Source organism: Schistocerca nitens, chromosome 6 (genome assembly GCF_023898315.1).
Source record: "Schistocerca nitens isolate TAMUIC-IGC-003100 chromosome 6, iqSchNite1.1, whole genome shotgun sequence".
Taxonomy (NCBI): domain Eukaryota; kingdom Metazoa; phylum Arthropoda; class Insecta; order Orthoptera; family Acrididae; genus Schistocerca; species Schistocerca nitens.
The window spans coordinates 688,995,676-689,018,580 of NC_064619.1; the positions used below are offsets into that span (position 1 = coordinate 688,995,676).

Below are 22,905 nucleotides of genomic sequence, written 5' to 3' on the forward strand. Positions count from 1 at the left end.
TCTACAACCCAAATCCCAATCAAAAATTAAACACATACCAACACCAAGCATCGCCCAAAAACTTTCCAATTACATATTTTTCCTGTAACTTTTTAAAAGGATTGAAACGGGTAGTGATCATCTGTCATGTAGTCTTGGCCTGACAGTACTGACCAAAATGACTCTACAGTAAAACTGATTTCATGGCCCCAGTACCCCTTGATAGCATTTAGGCTAGAAACACTGTACAATTGCTTCAAAACCCTAAAAAGCCGATGGGAAGCCCTAATTTTTGAAGGCACATGCTGCTGTTTATCTCCACAAGTTGTCTTCCTGATATGGTACAAAGGAAATACGGAAGCATCCGATCCCGCCCATCTGCTTTAACCCATGACGTCACAAATATGGCGGAAACGACAATAAACCACAATTCCAATATGGCGCATATAAAGTCGTTACATACACACTATGAGGACGAAAATACATCGAAAAACACACACACGTTCAACAAAAAGTCTAATAACACTAACGGGACAAGTGCGGGAAATAAGGGGTTTTTGGGTGGGGACAAATTTAGACACCCACCCCCATACAAAACCACGCAAAACGACAAAACCGACATCACAAAACTCCCAAATACCACTAAACACAATATCATTTGGAATCTGAGACTTCCCTTGACCTATATAGCTCAACAGCAGCTCCCGGTCCCATAAATTAGGACCTAACACTTCCCTTGACCTATAGAGATCAAAAACATCTCCCGATACCAATACAAACATTCACAGCCACACATTGGGATCAAACACTTCCCTTGACCTGTTATCCTTACAACATCTCCACATACAGCCATCCCTGGTCCGAGACGCCGGAACTTTAAGTAATCCTCATTTCTTCACAACGTACTGAACACTTCACGATTTCATCCAAAAATCCGAATAGTTGAAGAAATTTTATTATAGACAATGCACTGACCGAAATTTTATTATAGACAATGCACTGTCCCCCATCATAGCCAACAACCCAAAACTGTTGACCCTGTCAGTCATATCCATACCTACCGAAGACATAAAAAAAGCAATTTACCAAAATTCACACACGACGCCACACTCGCAAACTAAACGAAAAACATCAGCGAACACACCACCAGAGAGCACCATCGATCGCATCAAAATGACACCTACAAACACGTCACTCTCACAAACTAAATTCCGCACCGTCGTGACGTCACAAACCACAACAGCCTTACGTCACGGATCTAACCCGATGCGTGGGATCGGACGCTTCAGTTGACCCAGCACAAATTATTGTGTGGTGCAGGCTGCATAAACCTAACATACTCAGATTTCCAGCATTTCTGACATTTAATGTACACAGCCAATACACCAGATTTTTCCAGGAACAGCACAGTAAACAACATTTCATGCATTTCCTCATTCAACATGCAGATGATATGCATGTACCAGTAGGACACATGACAAATTTACAAAACATCTGTTGGACAATTTAGAAGAATCAACATAGCCAACAACATTGTAGACACATAAATGTCTTACTAGATAGTGTTACATCAAACACCTACTTCAAAAAGACCTGACAAATCCAATAAGGCATAATAATAGTTTGTCACAAGGTTACTTATAAACCAGCAATAAACACATTCAGTTAACAACCCACCACTGCTGACAATGCATTTTTAAGAACTAGATAAACTCTGATCTTTCAATGACATTTAGACTTCCGTTCCAAGACAAAAGTAAACATGCAATTTACTTACGAAAAATCATCCGTAAGGACAAACTTCTGATTCTTCGCATTACGAGCAAATATGACTGGCTTGTCACCTTTCACATAATCAAAACCAAATTCATTCAGTTCATGCTGGAAATCATCTTTAGCACTTATTGCAAAATTGAAAACTGAAGCAAAGCTCTTTGCAACCTTCAAGATTCTATTACGCCAATAGTTGGTGCCTGAAATATAAGAAAAGCAGTACATTCAAATATGGCATACAAAAACATTAACAAAGAATGTTAAAGTGAAGTTACAAACTTTTTCCAATCTCATGACAACCTACACGAAATTACAGTTCTTGTATGTATGACCACCAATTTACTATGGTACATTTTACGTACCTTTAGGATTCTTGACGTAGTCAACTCCATAGTAAGCAACCACGAGAGGATTCTTGAAATCCTGGGTATTATCCCTCTGACGATGCCCCACAAGACCATGGCTGTAATACAGTTTTTTGTTTTTTTTTTTAATTGTTCACTCTCACAAACAACTACAGCAGCACCGAATTTATAACTACAATACTAAAGCCAAACTCATTGTTGAAATGCAAAGATATGTCATTGTCACACTGATTTAGTTACACATTCCACTAACTGAAGAATTCTCAATGCTGAACACAACAGCGATTATACATGGCTAAGCAGGTAAGTTAGGTTCAGTTACTTCAGCAGCTATATCTTATTGTATAATGAAGCTGTGGACTGGGATAATGTAAATCTGTAGCTGAAAGGCAATGTTCCAGAGCTTTTTTATTTATGTTCCTAGTCACCACTTAACACTTTCACTGTACTGTGATGGGTTACCTTAAATGAAAGAGACTTGGCCACATGACTTGTGTGTGAAGAAACATACTGATTCAAGAAAAATGAGCTATTTACCTATAACAGTAGCAGCTCCCCAGTCAGTTCATTTATTTGCCACATTGTAACAAAGAAAGGATTTGAGAAAATGAACTTCAACAAAACAGTGAAACAAATGTAAGAAACTACGCAAAAAGTTGATAAAGGGATAAACGTATCTTGTAAACAGATAAGGGTAATGTATCTTATAGCTAGAAGGAGTAATGGTTCAGCAACAGCCCAACATTGTAAAAACTATGGCACTGTATTAAGAAAAGTTATTAACAAATCCTGAAGTATGGCATTATGTCCAAGATTAGTGCCTATGGTACTAAAATTGGAACAATTTGGAATATAGTTTAAAGGGAAACATGGCAACCGAGAGCACAGGAAAAATATTTCTATGAAACTCAATAAAAAGTCTTAACAAAAAGCCAGAACTAGAAAATATTTTTAATAAACATTTTTAATTGTTGTAAAGAAACAAGCTGTTCATCAGAAAATGCAAACCAGTACACGGGAGAGGCACTACTTATGAAATTCGATAAAATTGAAGTTCAACCCACCTCTCCTACTGAAATAAGGAAAATAATAACTTCACTGAAATGTAGCTCACATGGAATTGACATTTCCAACAGAGTACTAAAAGCTTGTTCCCGACTTATGTAGAATTGTCAGCCACATCTGTAGAGACACACTGAAAACAGGCATTTTTCTGAGTATACAAATATGCTATAAGGCTTTTGCCTGTGTGAATCATGAAATTCTTCTAGATGAGTTCAAGTATTGTGGTATGAGTAACAGTGCACAAATGGTTTAATTCATATTCAACTGGAAGACTGCAGAAGATTGATAAATTAACAGCACAGAATATCTGCAAGAATCAGCAGTCCTCCAAATGGGCAGACACCAAGAATGGTGTTCTTAACATATATTAATGATTAGCCACTCAATATTCATGAAGATGCACAGTTCTTTTAGCTGACAATACAAGCATTGTAATCACCCCCAACAAACAACTCTCTGAGGAAATTGTAAATGTCTTTCACAAAATTATGTAGTGCTCTGAAAATGAACTCCTAGCAAATTTTGAGAAAACACAGTATATACAGTTCTGAACAGTAAATGGTATAGCACCATTTGTAAATATAGACAAGTTCTTGCCAAAGCAGAAATTCAAAATCCTTGGGTGTATCAATTTATGAGAAATTTAATTTGAAGAAATACATTGATGATCTGCTCAGCTACTTATGCTATCAGGGTTATTGCAAATTTTGGTGATAAGCATACATCAGCAAATTAGCCTACTATGCTTATTTTCATTCATTGCTGTCATATGGCATCATATTTTAGGGTAATTCATTATTAATAAAAAAAATACCCATTGCACAAACGCATGTAATCAGAATAATAGCTGAAGCCCACCAAAGATCACCTTGCAGGCATTGATTTAAGGAACTAGGAATATTCACAGTACCTTCACAATACATATATTCACTTTCGAAATTTGTTATTAATAACATATCCGAGTTGAGAAATAACAGCAAAGTGCATAGCTAAAACACTAGAAAAAAGGATGGTCTTCAATTCGAATGGCACAGAAAGGGGTGAATTACGCTGCCACACAAGTCTTTCATCATTTACCAAGTAGCATTAAACGCCTCTCAGATAGCCAACCAGCATTTAAAAACAAATTGAACCCCTACTAAAATTAATTTTTAAGATACCAAATAGTAATGGTGATATGTGAAACCTTATGTTAAACTGATGTTCCCCATAATTGCGAAATGCCACGTTCATGAACTACGGAACAATTATTAATGTGATGTAATGAGAATGGCACAATTTTTTTGCCATGCCTACATGACCCACTAGTAACAGAATAGAAATAAAGTAAATTCATGAGAAATTGCTCTCTAAAGCTGGGGATGCTCTGGACACACATTCTAGGATCGAGAGTTATGATAGGCGCCCTCTTAAATTCTTGTTGTGACAACTTGTGTACCATGAGGTGTAGGTGTAGGTTAAGCCAACGAACAACAATGCCCAATGAAGATTGATCTGTAACAGACTAATATTTACATTCATGTCATTTAACCACACTCCACCATTTCCAATGCACTTCTAAAAACTAAAACCGCATGGTACATTCAGAAAACTTATATTTAGGTACTGGACAAGTCTCCAGTGACAATTTTCATGCATATTATGCAAATATGCATAAAAAAAATTGCAATGAGGTGCACAAACTAGGTAAGATACCACATCTTATGCTCAAATTTGAGGACAGCAATGAAACTCCTACACGGTTTTCCTTTGTGTACTTAATACTCCTTGGTAAAGACAACAGAATACATGGATGTACAAGTTTTTGAGGCCCCGAGTCCTCAGTACGGAAAAGTAAGATAGTAACTAACAATACTGATGTTGCTATCAGCAAATACAGTGAACTCTGAATATGGGGATCCAGTGATTTACTTACTACTCTCTGTTGATCCAGGATTCAATATTTTCTTTCTTTGCTTCTCCATCATATATAACAGTGTCTGGTTCAAATTTATTGTGCAAGTGCTTTGGTCTGTACAGTACAATGCCATCACTGGAAAAAATAATTTCATTAACGTCACTGCACTATATAATTGTCCGTTGTGTTTAGTTACGACACTGTTATACAAACATATGACACGCCTGACAAGTTTAAGATTTACCTTACACCTTTCTTCAACACGTCTCTGTTTGATGTATGACCAAAACGCACTTTTTCGCGTAATTTATCAGCTACCTTGAGGAATGCTAGCTTTAAATCGGATTCCTTTTCAAAGAAACCTACAACTGCCACATCATCTTTAGAAATAAAATCTTCGAAGGCTTCTTCTGATAACAAATCCTTAGAACTTGGCCCGACTTGTGCTTTCAGGTACTTCACAATACCAGCTGTAAAAAAATATGCTCGTAAATTAACTCACTGAAGAAACTACTGAATCGTTAACGCAATGGAAACTACAGAGTGTATTACAAACCTGCTTCCCTGGGACCACTATAATCTTGAGACAACTCTCCATTACGGAAAATTTTCAACGTGGGATATCCAGTGACACTGAATTTGTTACAAGTTTCTTTTCCTGCTTCCGTACAGTCTACCTGTGATTTGGAATGTGGGCCACATGAGCAAATCACTTCAAAATAATTATAAATATTATATGCGGTGTTGCTTATACACAACGATTAAAACTTACTTCGTAGTAAACAACGGATCCAATACTTTACCTTGGCTAACGTAACGGGTGGATCGTTGTCTTTTATTATCCCAGCTGCTTTGGCATATTCTGGTTTAAGTTTTTTACAATGACCACACCTGCGGCATAAAAATAACGATTGCTACACAACATTTTCATATGTACATGACAATCATCCACACAATTATGTGCGTCCCTATGATCTGCTTAGTATCCTAGAAACAGCATAGTAAACAACTTACCATGGTGCATAAAACATCACAAGCATTGTTTCATGTTCTTGTACACGAGTTGAGAAATCTTCGTCAGTCAATTCCAAGACATCCTCTTCGGTAGCTAGCACTGCACATGCAAGCGCAAGTAACAACACGTACCTCAACATTTTTACTACTATTCTGCAACCACCTACTTTTACAACCTTCCACAGTTAATCTCCAACGTACGTGGCTTCTCTCAGTCTGACAACCGGCAATACGGGGGCTTTCGGGAATTCTGTGTTGTCGGATTCCCATTGGTCCACACTGTCCACAGATGCTATACTACGCAGCAATCAAAGTTTTATCATAGTTTTAATTGCAGAGAAGAGCTTGTGCATGTGTGTTTTTTTATGGGCCTTCAACGGCGAGGTTATTAGCGCCCTTACGAAAAGTAGAAAAACGAATGTGGTTACAATTGTGTAAAACAAGCAAGAGTAAGTCTTACATAATTACACTCACTCTCTCCCAACCACACTCATACAATCACATTACCTATCCCTATCCTTTAAGAGAGCGCAGATACGCGCAGGAGTTATAAAACTGTCAATTAAACTCAGGTAATTACACAGGAATATGTGGCTGGCTGATCACTTACAACAAACTCCTATAAGCCAACCATCCTGATCACACGTTAAAAACTATCCCCAAAAATTTTAAGTAACAAATCAGACATTTGACAGAACCTTAAAAGTCGTACCATATCCGTATCATTGTCAGTTAAAATAGAGGACAAATCTATTCGCGCATTAGCTTCTCCCCTCTTGTCTGAATCGAAAACACAGTCTACTAAAGGGTAAAGGTGGGTCTTCCCGCTGGAGCAAGAAGCCATGCATCAAGAGGCAGTGTCCTGTATGAAAGCGAGTGAGAAGTACCTCAGCACGTCTGTGTGGATTGACAGAGGTACGCCATAGTCAAGCTGTTGACATTACTAGGAGCAGCTTGTTGTCTATCGCTTCCAGATATTCTTCTTCCCATCCATGCACGACTATGTACTTCAACAATTAGGCGATAGCATGTAGGAGAATGGCATACTGAACTATCAGATTATTACGCAACGCATCCTTGGATGCTACATCTGCCATTTAGTTTCTCTTAGCATCTGTGTACCCTGGCATCCGGAACAGACACTCCCATCCCCAGCCCTCGTAGGTGGAGAGGGGCATCCTCGATATTCTGGTCTACTTTATCTGTTGGACACAAGCGTTATAAAGAGTTAAGAGCACTCAGATGATCGGAACAGGTAAGGAATTCAGCATCTGCTCCAGTACCCTGATTATCATGTACAGCTCCACATTGAACACAACACTATTCTTGAGGAAGTCAGATCCTGTGAACGCAATCAGCGAAAATAACAGAGCAGCCAAGGAAGTCACCCTGTTTAGACACATCTGTGAATAAAGACATATAGTTGTGGTGTTCATTGAAAAAGTCGTAAAGAAATGCCTTAAAAAGAAACGCAGGAATGAAGCCTTTCCTGGACTCCATTAAATCTAAAATTCTTCTGGACCTCTGCAGTAAATAAGGTGGCAGTCAGTTCCACGCCTGCATTTAAGTTTGTCCTTGCCCCACACCAACTGACTCCACCACATACTCCACACGAAATTGAAATGGCCTCGTTCCTTGTGAATTATTTGAGAAACGACGTTTCATACTTGGACGAGCAACAGTATAGTATACTGGTGAATTTGGTGCAGCAAGGATCCTATACATTTGATACACCATGAGGAGTAGTCGACAGATGGTAAGCAGCAGTTGCCCCTCTTCAGTACAGAGGTTGTGTCTGCGGCTGGACCTATAAGCACTCACAGCCAGCCTGGTCCCCTCATGTTGGATAGCAACAATGATCTTCAGGCAAGAAGGCCTCGCTGATCCATACACTGAGCACCCTTAGTCTTGCCACAATCTCACCAATGCCCTCTAAAACTGGAGCAGACATGTCCAGCATGTGATTATAAATGGAGAGAAATCTTCAAATGTACCCAAGGGGTTACATGTTAATTAAACTGACGAACTGCAGAGGCTGACCCCGACTGGAAATGGAGGAAAAAAGGTCCTGTGAACATGTGTGCGGAAATGCGTTGTTGTCACGGTAGATGCCAGTGTCAGAGGAAACCTCGTCTGACCACTGATACTGCGTACTGTAAGCTGCAATCTGGCATACACGTCGAGAACAAGCCGAGGTGGCAGTTTGTGTAGGCCAAGCAGATGGAAACAGTAGAGAGGCAGCACAACTATACCAAACCAGACACCAACCACATCATACAACACTTGAAACCCGGTTTGGACATTTGTGTGATCATTGGTCCTTTCAGACAGAGGAATGTGCAGGGAGGTGGCGGACTCTGCATAAACCAGATTTGGAGAACGGGGTTCAACAGGATATTGATATGAATCATAGTACAACGTCCAGGCAAGTGGCCCACCAACGTGATGTAAGCCAAAGTACGATTTTAGATATTGTGTGTAACAACCAATACCATCCCTATCACCTGCAATGAGTGCAAGGATTGTCAGCAGTGGATTTCCCACTATGGGAAGGGCTTTGTCGATGGGTTTTGAACCGGACCATCACAGTTATGGGGTTTCCTCTTTACTGACGAATCAACCTTTACTACAGCTAGCATCAATCTGCATAATCGTCTTCTGTGGGCTACAGTCACAGCGCATTATCAGTGGAATTTTTTTTCGTTGGTGACAGGAACTTTTATTTGTTTGTGACTTCTACCACGGCAACAACGCATTTCCAGACACCTGTTCATAGGACCTTTTTTCCTCCATGTCCAGTCAGGAATCCATCTCTGGAGTTCGTCGGTTTTATTAATGTTCTCCCTGTATAAATGACCTAGCAGATAACGTCAGTAGTTCCATGAGGCTTTTTACAGATGATGCTGACACATACAGAGGAGATGCAACGCCATAACATTGTAGTGAAATGCAGGAAGATCCACAGAGGATTGACGATTGCTGCAGGGAGTGGCAGTTGACCCTCGACATAGAAACATGTAACATATTGCGTGTACATAGACAGAAAGACCGGTAATTGTATGGTTACACGATTGAAGAACAATAATGGGAAGGAATTCTTTCTATAAACTACCTAAGAGTATGAATACAGAGAGATTTGAAATGAAACAAACGCAAAAAGTTAATTGGGGATAAGGTAGAAGCCAGACTGAGATTAACTGGATGAATTCTTAGAAAATGTACTACACCAACAAAAGATACAGATTACAAAACAGTCGTTCGGCTGATATTTGAATATTGCTAGTCAGTCTGGGATCTGTACCAGATAAAACTGATAGAAGAATTAATTCAGTAAGTGTCAAAGTATCAGGGAGATGCTCAGCCAACTGCTATGGCAGACACTAGAAGAGAGGTATTGTGCATCATTGTATAGTCTACTGTTAAAGTTCTGAGAATAGACATTCCTAGAAGAGTCCTCCTACCTATATCTCGCAAAAAGACCATCAAAATAAAATTAGAGAGAGTCAGCCTCACACAGAAGCTTACCAGCAATCATTTTCCCATGAACCAGTAGCAACAGGAACAGGAAAAGAGCTTCAAAATGGTTCAAATGGCTAAGAGCACTATGGGACTTAACATCTGAGATCATCAGTTCCTGCGGCAGTAGCGGTCGCGCGGTTCCAGACTGAAGCGCTTAGAACCACTCGGCCACTGCGGCCGGCCAGGAAAAGTGGAAGCAACAGGGGTACACAAAGTATCCTCCACCGCACGCTGTGAGTTGGCTTGGGGAGTATAGATGTAAATGTAGGTGTAGACCAAATGAATATCTGTAGATGTCCATAAAAACCACATTGGTGGAGCTGCCCTAGAATAGTGTGACTCCAAGTAGTGTCATATGCCCGATTGATGTCAGAAAATGTCCTGTCCCTGCACTATGCTTTCAACATAAGAAAGTCTGCTCCATAGCTGTCTCTAGCAGACTCAGGTTGTCAACAGTCGATTGACATCGTCTGATCCATAGTGAGAGTGGCGAAGGTGTTGCGAAGTCTCTAATCCAGACCAGTCGACAGTTGTCCACTTGTTCCAAGGTCTTTCCTTCACGACTCATTAAGGTAAAGTTCCTGTAGCTACTGGAACATTTTCGGTCCTTTCATAGTTTGACAAAAGGTATCAAAGTTACTGCTCTCCAAGAGCTTGAAAATTGTCCTGTCTGCTAGAATAAATTAAAACATACTGGAAGAAGTTTCTTTGACGCAATTTGTAAGTTTCACAGCATGCTGTATTGAATTTCGTCATGATCAGGCACAGCCTCAGACAGTGCAGGATTGAGCCCCCAGATGGAAAAAGACCAGTTGTTTGACTCAGAATTGCGGTATCTGAAGCACACTTCATCCCTCTCCTCGCTCACGTGTTAGTGGCAGAATGTTGGATCCTGGCTGTCCGTTACAGTCATCGTCATCACTGGTACAACAGCCCTTTGTGAGCCTTGGCCTTCTGTGAAGATAATTATATTCTTCGCTGCTTAGTGCCAAACTCCTCCATTTCTGAATCCCAGTTTTCCTTTTGTCCTCTCTGGCCCCTACTGCCCATCTTAGCTTTGTTCTTCCAACTGTTTCGGTTCCTTTAGGCATTGCATTTAATATCTTCTTAATCGTTCTTTTATTTGCTCTCAGAACATGTCCCTGCCCATTCCAGGTTCTTAATGTAAATGACAATATCTGGTTCATTATATAGATTACATAATTAATTATTGCATCTCCACTTCCAGACACCAGTTTCTTCAATGGGCCCAAGAATTTGTCTCAACATCTTTCTTTCAAATATGCGAAGCTGCTTTCCATCGAACTTCATCAATGTCCATGTTTCAGCATATCAGCGCTGTGCTCACTAAAACTTTATACATCATGACGTTAGTTTTCCCGAACAGCAGCTTAGATTTTATGTGTTTTCTGAAACCATGCAGCATTTGTTGACAGACAATATTCGTTTTTGGATTTCAGAGCTGGTATTGTTCTTACAGTTTACTTGTGATCGAAAGTAGCTGAAATTAAACACAAAATCAAATTATATGAACCAATAGCTGTGGGTAAGGGATCATAAGACAATCTTTCTTATACTTACTTTTCCATTCATTTGTCTATAGGTTCTGCTTTATAGCAGTTGTTTCTAGACTTGTAATGGCCTCATTCATTGCATTTGACGTTCTTGCAATTATGTCAGTATCGTCTGCATATGTCAGCACCTGAACTGATATCCCCCACCTCACTGTAGAGAGGCCTGCATCTCTTATAATGTACGCTACATTAAACAGAAGGCAATATAATTTGTCTTCCTGCCTCACTCCATTGTTTGTGGTCATAGCACTTGATAACATATCCTGTATTTTAACTTGAATTTCACTAAGGCAGTCAATTCATCTCTAACTCTTCCATTGCTATATGCAGCAACCTTCTGTCAATACTGTCATAGGCTGATATGAACTCTGTAAAGACATGATGTGTATCGATCCTAAACTCTTTACATTTTTCTAGTATTTGCCATCTGTGAGCATCTGATCAACAGTAGATCTTCCTCGGCGATATACACATTGATAATCACCAACAGCATTAACAACATAGCTTATTAACAAGGATGTTGGGGAATATTTTATATGCTGTTGGCCAGGGTTTCCCTAGCTATGTTCCACAGAACACTGTTGTTCCAACTGAAGTGAATAAGAGCTCTGCAAGAAACTATCCATAACATGGCGTTTTTCCCAAATTTTGAATTTTGATGATACTATTTTTTTAAATTTTTTATGATTTCTGTGTTATCAGTAATGATTTAAAATAGAAGTTATCATGGAATAAACCAAGTTTTCCCCTGTTTTGAAATTTTATTGATGTTCAAAATACACCAGGTTTCTCAAACTGTTCTCCTGGAGTAAAAGCTTTGAAACCCCTGATGTAGGTAATAGGCAAATTCCCGTGCAGTTACAGCACATTATATCACCTTTCTTGTGTACTGAGTACTCATCGGTCTGCCAACATACAGGCTTGAAGACTTTGCGACAGATAAGTCGGTGGCATGGTGGATCACATGTGTAATGTCATCCACCCATTCCCAGCCACCTTCTAAGAAGAGCTGACGACATTGGGATGCATAAGTCGGTGGCTCAGCAGATTGATGTATAATGTCATCTACCCATTCCTTGAGGCTGCCTCGCCATTCAAGCACAGCCACCTGGCTGAACAATGTCCAATTTTCTCTACTGATTCTCCATACTGGAGGCTTGTCGTCAAGGGTTGCTTCACCTTGTAGGTAGATCCAGAGTGGGAAGTGGTCACTGGAACGAAGGTCATCAGTAAATCCCCACCGAGTGAGGGCCAAAGGGCAGAAAGAGACATCTACAGCTGAGGATGACCCATTAGTAGCGTTGAAATGAGGGGCAGGGGGGGGGATGTTACCCATTCGAAGAATATCCAGTTCATGAGACTTCAAGAGAACCTCGAAAAGTCGATCAAGTATACTTTGAAACTCACAACACGTTATGGGAATTGAAGCCTCCAGTAGGAAGAATGCCCAAGAGAATTGTTCCACAAGATCATTGACTCAGATGCTATAAAATCTTGTGAAGGCAAGTATGGAGAGCATACAGTGATCTTTTGACTCACATCAATTTCAGCTGCAATTGGTTGCTGATCAGTAACTAGGGATAGAGTAACCAGTCATCCTTATGGTGGACAGTATCACCTTGTAGCACAATGGAGTCAGTAATTTTAAAATGTGTTTCTTGTCCTGAACTCCTCGATGTACCACTGTAATATAGCGATGTTTTTATTTCACTTTGTCTCTCCATCAGGGTGGGGATAACTTTTGTCTTCAGTGTTCATAGCTTTAGTCTTCACATTTTACCATTGCCTGTGCTTGTAGCGAGTGAAGTAAGCAGTGGCAGTAGCTTTAGGTTATTGTGTTTGGTGGTATTGTCTGCTCAACGCGAATACATCATTTCAGAAACCAGGAAGGGGTAAAAATACATCAAAAATCTTTGGAACCATGTGTCAAAGTCTAACCCAGGGAAACATAAAAAATTTAAAGGTCAGCGAGACCATCACAGTGAGTCATTGAGTTAAAAAAGATCAGTGAAGTCTAGCATATGAAATTATGAAGTGTTTACAGAGTATAATTATTTTGAACACTCAGAGAATAGCACATGACATATGAGTGAAGTCCACAGGTCTGCACATTTCACCTCTTGGTTCTCTCAAAAAATGCAAAATGGGAACTGAAAATTCTACACAGGTGATGTTTGTGAAATAGTGGGGCTCACATTCTGGTACTGATAGATGTATAAGACATTAGTATATAATGCCTGTCCTCTGTCAAGCAATATTGTCTCTAAAAGTAAAGACATTAGACTGCTCACATTGCAAGACAGCAATAAATTTTTTAATGTCTCGAAAAAATAAATATCACTCATGCCATAGATGAATCATATCCTGTCAAATTTGCATCAGTCATGTTGGTTAAACATGATGTAAGTCACCTGGGACTGACTGAAACAGAAAAGGAAATAATAGCTGCAGGTATCACGAATAAAATTCCTTTCCACACTATGCAAGATAAAGTATGATGCTCTGTTTGTGACTGAACTTGAAAGAAATCACTTGTATAATACTGAATGTTGCTAAAACCTGTACTCCACAACAACTAGGCATCACAATGATGTCATCGATGTTGAGGAGTGAGTGTATGAAGTGGGTTTTTTTATGAATGACAGGACAATGTGGAGATGTTGCAGCCATAGTTGAAGAGTGCAGATTCTGTGTTAGTTATAATGAACAGTCCACATGAAGAAATTCTGAAGAAGTGTGACAAGGACTACATTTTTACAGATGGGGCGCATGTGTACAATAATTATGATTTTGAACTGACAACATTTCAGGTGTTGGATGATATAAAGCAAGGATTTTCATGTGCATCCCCCATATCAAACAGAAATGATCTAAAAGTTCTATGTTTATTTTTCAAGTATACAGAAGTTGAGGTTGCAGTATTTTCAACATGAGTGGTCATATCAGACATGGCAGAAACTTTCTTTCAACACAAATAGGACTGGGCATTATGGTCTGTCTAAAAGAAACAGCTAGTCATTTTGATGTATGCAGTTTAATCGGCCATTTTAAAAATCGTAAACAAATTTGGACATATACTAATTTATTTCATACTATTAGTACACTTTACCAGGATACAGTTTTACTTTTTTCTGAGTAATTACATGGTACAATGAACGTTTAACCTAATAATCAATCCAAATATATATGATAACAAAATGTGAGACTAACTTTCTTTAATAAAAATATGTGTTCTAGTATAAAATTTTATATAGCACAGTATATAGTTGGGAAAAATATACATAACTCATATCTCATTGATACAAAACCACATGCTGCATGGTAATACTTGCAAATGTGTATTCAGCATTGCCTAAAAATTGTCCACTAACATACTTGTTGCACTTTCCACATTAGTACTCCCTACTGTCCTTCCATCTACATCCTTCAATTTGACAAGTCTTGCAAATGTTGCTATGTTGCGGTATTGTATAAGTATTTGTATTTTGTCTCCTTGTAGCCTTACATGCTGAAGTTAACTCTTCTGCCAACTTGAATATAAACTGACTTCAGCTTACCTTTTAACTTGTTACTTCCTTACAGGGTACTCATGTATTGATAGCTTCAAAGTCCAGTACACTGCAAAAAAAGTCATGGGCTATCTGCGACATCTATACTTCACAGTGGAATGACACCAATGCCATGATCTGACTTACAAAGTATAGTTGTGTGCAAAGGCACTGCAGTGGATTTCCGTTCTAGGTTTCTTCTCTGTGCCTATAATTCTTGGATTCTTGTGTTTCAAACTTTCTGTGAGGTATTTGGTTGCAAAAGGACCATCACATATAATATTTCATTCTGCAGAAACTGATAGCTGTATATGATGCATTACAATATCCTCTGCAACAGGAATACCTGTGGGGTGTTGCTCATTTTGGTCTAGGTAAGGAAAATCATTCCCCAGTTACCTAGAATTAGTATCAACTGCAACAATACTTTATTCCAAATTATTCTGGTTTATTGCTCATAGATTGAAGGAAAGAGTATCTAGCATTGCAAGAAAAGAGTTGCTCATCCACAGTGATATTTTCACCCGGAATGTAACACTCAAAGGAATTGTCAGTGAAAGAATTCCACACAGGGATAGCTGGAGCAAAGAAATCTGTCCTTTGGGAATGTGTGTCCATTTGATCAAATCATATAAACCACAAAATTTTACATAATCTATTTCTGTTCACTGTGTTCCAGGTTCACTTTGAAGATGACTGGACGGTATACAGCTCATATATTAGAAGAAGTCGAATTTATGCAGCTGCACAACCAAAATTTTACGGAACAATGTTTGCGCCCCGAAAACATGAAGATGCACAATATTAATAATATAAAGACTTTACAAACATACCTGCTATAGGTAAAGCAACATTGGTTTGTCCCTTTTCGGTCTGCTCCTGTGTAGCAGGCGCAACGTTGCTGTCTGAAGAGTCACTGATTTTGTCGATGGGAGGGATATATTCCTCACTATCAATAGCGTTTGCAGTGTTTTCTTGTAATTCATCGATTTCACAGACATTATGAGTAACTTCTGCTTCGGATTCATCATTTGACATTGAAATCAGGTATTTTAAATTTTTCACCAGACAAACCATGTCTTGGATTCGCCATTATGAAAAAAGCGAAGTACAGTTAGTATTCACTCCACAACATCACTGGCTGTCTGATACAGCAACTGGTTTTCATGTTTATATTGGAAATAAAACAGTCATTCTTGCAATGTTATTTTTATTTAAAAATAACCCATTTCCTTGTGGTTAGGCATCATCAGATCATGAAAAACTGTCAAATGAAGTTCATTGGACCAGCTACCAAAGCTCTATGTCAACCACATTCGCATAAAACCGATTGGATGTAAATCAGGCCGACATAACTGAAAGCAATAGTGGGAACCTTTGAACTGTTCCCAAAGTTCCTTTTACTTACAGTATTCTGATGACTGGATTTTCATCCAGATGAATTGACGTGTATGTGGTGGACACAGAGGTTTGGTAGCCAGTCCAGTGAACTTCATTTGATAGTTTTACATAACCTGATGATGCCTAATCATAGCAAAACGCACTATTCATAAATAAAAATAACTTTGCAACTGTAACTGTTTTATTTTCGATACAACTGTATTCTGATCAGCACAACTGCGTCACTCAAGCAATAAAGCTTCCTTCCTCATCTAAAAGTGTCTGCAGAACGCCATAAACCAATCACCCAGTTCGCACTTCATGTCACGGCACCGTCACATCAAGATGCATTCACACTGTCCGTCACACCACTGAATGTCAAGTCATTTGAAGTCGTGTGATCTCAAATTGCATGGCTGTCCTCACTGTTCTTTTCGCGCTATTTGCTATCTTCACAAGTCGGTTTTCAACTGTTTTTGAGTGAGAATTGCACATACACAACCTGATAGATCATTTACGTGGCTGCTGGAGTCCACATTTGTACGAAAATGACATGTATTGGACTTAAATGGTTACAGCTTACAGGATAGTGTATATATTAGAGAAAGAAGACAGAAGTGCAAAACAAAACAAAAAACAAAACAAAAAAGGCTGTGGGTCAGGTAAAGTCATTAAGTGATACAGAAGAGGAATTTCACACACTATGCAAAGAGCTAGAGGAGGAGGAATATTCAGTTTATATTTTAGGAAGTCGAAGAACCGGTTTTTTCATTTCTTAATGTCAGATTGAATCCGGAATTGTTAAAAAGCACACAGTATTGGTTCAAATGGCTCTGAGCACTATGGGACTTAACACCTATGGTCATCAGTCCCCTAGAACTTAGAACTACTTAAACCTAACTAACCTAAGGACATCACACAACACCCAGTCATCACGAGGCAGAGAAAAATCCCTGACCCCGCCGGGAATCGAACCCGGGAACCCGAGTGCGGGACACACAGTATTGTGAGCTGCCATAACATCCCACGAAAAATTGATTTGTTTGAGGTTAAGTTGTTTATATTGACCACTGACGCTTGATAAACTGTTTCACACACAATCCAGAGAACTACATAGCAATAGACAAGCCTGCCACAAACATATATTCAAACAAACAACCTATAGTGTCTGAATGTTTCAGTCCATTTCTGTATGAAACGATACAAATGCCTGACATGAAAACTAATTCCACCTACTAATCAACCTGCTTCTACCCACACTACTTTTTTCACTTCAATTTATATCTATACTGCAATGCATTTGATTGTGAGATATTAAATACCATACCAGCATCTATAAAATCCAATTTATAAACTAGTAGAGGGCAAGTAATTTAGTACATTCACGTCACACAATTCTAGATCTACGTCTGCATCTATACTCTACAAATCACAGTGAGGTGCATGGCAAAGAATACATTCCCTTTACCAGTTAATAGGGTTTATTCCTGTTCCATTCATGTACGGTGCTCAGGAAAAATGGTTGTTTGAATGTCTCTGTGCAGCGCTAATTATTCTCATCTTATCTTCATGACCTCTATTTGAGCGATATATAGGGAGTTGCAATATATTCGTAGAGTAATCATTTAAATCAAGTTCTTGTAACTTTGTTAATAAACTTTCTTGGGATACTTTACATCTATCTTCAAGATTTCCAGTTTAGTTCCTTCACTATCTCTGTGACACTCTGACATGGAATAAACAAACATGTCACTATTCATGCTGTCCTCTTCTGTGTATATTCAATATCCCCTGCTAGGTCTGTTTGGTATGGGTCCCACACACTTAAACATTTTTCTAGGACCTGTTGCATGTGTGCTTTTTGACCCCCTTTGTAGAATGATTGCACTTCCCCAATATTGTAGCAGTAAAGTGAAGTCTACTACCTACTTTATATACAACTGAATCTATGTGATCATTCCATTTCACATTCCTACAAAGTCTTACACCCAGGTATTTGTATGATTTGGACAATTCCAACAGTGATTCATTGTCATGATATACAACGTTTTCTTCGTGTTGTGAAGTGCAAAATTTTACATTTCTGAACATTTAGAGCAAGGTGCCAACCTCTGCACCACAATGAAATCACATCAAGATATGGATGAATATTTATGCACTTCCATGGTACACACACAAAGTTATTTCTGCATCTGATGATGACTCTTCATCCAAGAGAACATACTGCGTCCTCCCTACCGAAAAGTTCTCAATCCACTCACACATTTCACTTGGTACCCCATATGTTCTTATTTTTGGCAGTACACCTAGGAGTGGTATTGAGTCAAATGCTTTTCGGAAGTTGAGAAATACAGCATATACCTGACTGCTTTGATCCAAAGCTATCAGTATGTCATGTGAGAAATGTGTGAGACTTGTTTAACATGATCGAAATTTTCGAAATCCATGCTTGTTGGAGCTCGTTCTGTTCAAGGTACCTCATTACGTTTGATATGTTTCAAAATTATACAGCAAATCGATGACAAGTATATTGGACGGTAGTTTTGCGTATAAATTTAATACCCTTCTTGAAGATGGGTGTGACCTGAGAACTAGGCACAGTTTTTCGTTTGAGGGACCTATTATAGATTAAGTGAGAAGAGGGGCCAACTCAGCCGTAAATTCAGCACAGAATCTGGCAGGGATTCCATTGGCCCCTGGAGCTTCGTTCAGTTTTAACGATTTCAGCTGCTCCTCGGTACCACTGGCACTAATACTTATTTCATTCATCTTTTCTGTGATATGAGTATTACACTGGGGCAGTTCACCTGGGTTTCTCTCTGTAAAGAAACATTTGAAAATGGAGTTAAGCATTATAGCATTTGCTTTTACTACTCTCAATTTCAGTTCCTGTCTCATTCTCTAGGGACAGGCCACCAACTTTATGCCACTAACAGCCTGTATGTATGACCAGAATTTCTTTGGATCCCATGAAAGATCTCTTGACAATTTTCTGCTACAGTGGTCATTTACTGTATCACCCATCGCTCTCTTGACAGCCAAACATGCTTCATTCAGCATCTCTCTGTCCATAGCTCTATGTGTTGTTTTGCTCCTATTATGAAGTACTCTTTCGAAGTGTGGTGCTACAGAAGAATGCTGAAGATTGGATGGGTAGATCACATCACTAATGAGTAGGTATTGAGGGAGACCAAGAAATGAATACACTAAGCAGATTCAGAAGGATGTAGGTTGCAGTAGGTACTGGAAGATGAAGAAGCTTGCACAGGATAGAGTAGCATGGAGAGCTGCATCAAACCAGTCTCAGGACTGAAGACCACAACAACAACAACATGCAGTAATCTCTGTTTCTTAAGAAGTTCCTTTACAGTGGCTGTATACCATGGAGGTCCTCCCCCCATTATGGACTTTTCCCTACTGGATACATATCTAAACAATGCATGGTCAACTGTTCTTTTAAACTTGAGCCATATTTCCTCTGTGTGTACCTGACATGTGCTGAAAGTTTCAAGTTCTTCATTGAGATATGACCCCACTGATCTTTTTACCTACTTAATCATTCTCCTTGTTTTAGTTGTCCTTCACACTCTGGTAACCATTGTTGCTACAATCATGTTGTGGTCACTGATACCAGTTTCGATGTGAACATCCTCAAAGAGGTTAGGTCTGTATGTTACCATTAGATTAAATAAGTTTCCATCATGCATGGACTTCCTAACTATCTGTTCTATATAGTTATCATAGATGGCATTTAGTAAAGTTTCACAGGATGTCCTATCACGCTGACCACTAAAAAGCTGTAACTTTTGCAAATAATTGTTTAATCATTAAAGACTCCATCGATTATCACAGCAAGATTGGGGAAATTACTTAAAAATGAACTTATGTTTTCTATTAAATTTATATCAGGAGATGAGTCTGGTGGTTGATAGAAGGATCCAATAATCATTTTATGCTCACACCAATAGTGAGTCTTTCTCAGTTAACCTCACATGTAGCTTCAATTTTTACCTCAGTGGATTTTATATTCTTGTCTGCTGTGACAAACATACCACCCCATTTGCCTATCATTTCTATATAGACTTATATTTCCCTAAAAATCCCACTGCTATCAATTTCAGATTTCAACTGACTTCCTGTACCTAGTTTGTATTCAAACTGCTGCCTCACTACTTTAATTAATCTTTCGTCATTTATTATAAATTTTAACAAAAGAAGTGATAATACAAAACAATCATAACAAATTACAAACAAAAAACAATAGACATTACCACGAAAACCATAACAAAATGAAATGTGGTATGTCGAGGAAATGAGCTTTGGGGTCATGTGTTAACAATGAACAGCCGTCAGTCAACAGAACTTTCTTCCTGAGGAATCTTGACGGTGGCATGACATGACAGGACAGGACCACCAGTGAGGCAATTGGAACCCAGTGTGTGCTAACATTGCGGGACAGCCAGTGTGAATTGGTCTTAAGGTGAACAATAATAGCTGTGGACAGGCCTAAACACAGTTGTGGCGGTCTTTCTGGTAGGCGTACATTATGCCAGGTCCTAAATGTTTAGTTCTTTGCAGACATGTACATCAAATACATTTATTAAAAGTCTTAGAAAATGGGAACTGTAGATTAACCATTTACAAGAAACAAGTCTACAAAAGACCAGTTCACACTATCTGTCACAGCAACATCACAGCGCCATCATGTGAAGGTATATTCACACTGTCTATCACAGCATGGCGAGTCAAGTCAATTCAAGTCACGCAATCTCAAGTCGCATAGATGTCCGCAACTGTTTTCTCACGGAAATTGTGACCTTTGCAAGATGATTTTCAACAATTATGAGCAAGAGATTAAACAAAACGCAGTAGCACATACGTGTGGGTACTATAGTCCACACTTGTACGAAAAAGACATTTATTGGATTCAAATGGTTTGTAGCTTGCAGGGATAGCTTATACATGTCATTACATGGTATAGCAGGGAAATATCACACCCTATACAAGGAGCTCGAGGAAGAAGAATCTGAATTTTACATCCTACAAAACCGAAGCACCCGGTTTTTCATTTGTTACGCCAAATTTCTTCCAGAATTACTAAAAGAAACACAGTATTAAGAGCTGTCATCATGTCCCATGAAAAAGTAGGCGGTTTTAGGTTAAGTTTAATTAACAGTCAAATTTAAATTTTTCTGTAGTAGTCATATCTCCCTCAATATGTTTCCCTTCAAGATGTACAGGTTTTCTTTCCCTCTTGCTATGGGTTTTAATAGTTCAAGTGCCTTATTTGTAATGGGGCTAGCTTGTGAAACCATATAATATTGGCCATTTATGCTTGCAAAACTGTTTCACACACAATTAAGAGAGCCAATACTTAAACAATAAAGAAACCAGCCACAAGCATATATCTAAACAAACAACTTTAGAACATTACATGATGTATACATTGCAAAGAAAGGATTTTGCCACTGTTGCAGTGCCTCAAGACGCCATCCATTTCTTTGTGATGTGTTACAATTGCCTGACAACATACAAACAAATTCTACTTACTAACCAGGTTCTACCCACGGTTCTTTTTTGCAGTTCATTCGAAAGGAATGCAAAACTTCAGCAGATTTTTCTTTTAATGAATTTCTGTAGCAAACTTGGATCCGCCGGAAGAGTGTCACACAAAGGAGTCGATAAGAAGTGAGCACTCGCTTCTGTATGAATGTCTGTTTGCCTTCATCTGTGCCTGTATAAGCGTTCATTTTTCTAAATATTAATAGCTTTGCCTTCTCGTAAATTTCCCTTGCTTTATGTATCTTTCGTCCATGGGGAGCCGACCTCGTGGTTGAACATCAGAGTTTGTTGGGTTAACGTCATCACTAACTGTCTGGTCTCATGTTTGTTTTAAAGAATGTTAGCTGTTCATGATTGTGTGATGTGATATTGTTGCAACTTGGCCACAATACCTAGTAATTGCGTCTCCACAAACCACGTGGGTACGCGGGTGTACTGCGAAACGTGTTATTGCGAAACGTGTTATTGCGATCATTTATCAGGCAACAGCAGTTGTATGAATGATTCAAGCCAATGATTTTAGGTGTAGATTATAACGGTGTATGTATCGATGCTTTTCTTTAATGTTTTAGGAATTAATGTTATCAGGAATTGTGTACATGCCTCACATCCCTATCTTAGGAATAAATGATTTTATACACAATCTTCTCTTACATTCTGAGGTTACGTTTTTGCACCTAACCCACTCACCTCGCAGCTTTCCTGTTAGCACATCCAACGCGTTTCCTTACGCACAGGTCCAATGATTAGTTTCCCCTTTTATTTTAAAACAAATGCTTTATATTAAGTCTTATTTTCAGGTGTGTTGCTGGGAGCTGATCTTCTGCACAGTGTTCATGAAAGTACTATTTTACTTTAAATGGTTGATTCTCGTGGACACTGCACGGGAAATACTATTAATTACATCGCATCTCCTCTGAGCGATATCACAACGTACGAATTTTTATGAGTTTTTGGTCTGTGATCAAATTAATTTATTTTCCGACTCCGCCAAACCTTTGATTAGTTGTATGGTTAGAGTCGGTGGCGACCCTAATCTTCTCACGTTAGTTTCACAATCAATAAGCATTTCCATTCCCACTCTTAATGTAATAACCCGTAGTAACGTGGTTAGTTACACATGGCTTACCCTGCTCACGGATTTAGGTAAACCAGATGTCTTCTGATGCACACTGAGGATTAGTTATTTTCGGCTGGATGTGCTAATTGGTATATTGTCTTTCTGCAAC

General features: G+C 38.9%; 2 protein-coding genes across 2 annotated transcripts in view; one reads left to right on the forward strand and one right to left on the reverse strand.

Moving 5' to 3' along the window:
- Window positions 1-6,347, reverse strand: part of LOC126263209 (protein disulfide-isomerase A3) — a 45,716-nt gene extending 39,369 nt beyond the window's left edge. Inside the window, exons 1-7 of the mRNA XM_049960275.1 lie at window positions 6,094-6,347; window positions 5,883-5,970; window positions 5,636-5,756; window positions 5,324-5,549; window positions 5,098-5,214; window positions 2,115-2,215; window positions 1,757-1,952 (exon numbers count right to left, since the gene is read on the reverse strand). Coding sequence (XP_049816232.1) covers window positions 1,757-1,952; window positions 2,115-2,215; window positions 5,098-5,214; window positions 5,324-5,549; window positions 5,636-5,756; window positions 5,883-5,970; window positions 6,094-6,233 — 989 coding nt within the window. The 5' untranslated portion in view covers window positions 6,234-6,347. The remainder of the gene's footprint in view (window positions 1-1,756; window positions 1,953-2,114; window positions 2,216-5,097; window positions 5,215-5,323; window positions 5,550-5,635; window positions 5,757-5,882; window positions 5,971-6,093) is intronic.
- Window positions 1-15,542, forward strand: part of LOC126263570 (uncharacterized) — a 104,730-nt gene extending 89,188 nt beyond the window's left edge. Inside the window, exon 4 of the mRNA XM_049960662.1 lies at window positions 15,414-15,542. Coding sequence (XP_049816619.1) covers window positions 15,414-15,542 — 129 coding nt within the window. The remainder of the gene's footprint in view (window positions 1-15,413) is intronic.
- The last annotated feature ends 7,363 nt before the right edge of the window (window positions 15,543-22,905 follow it).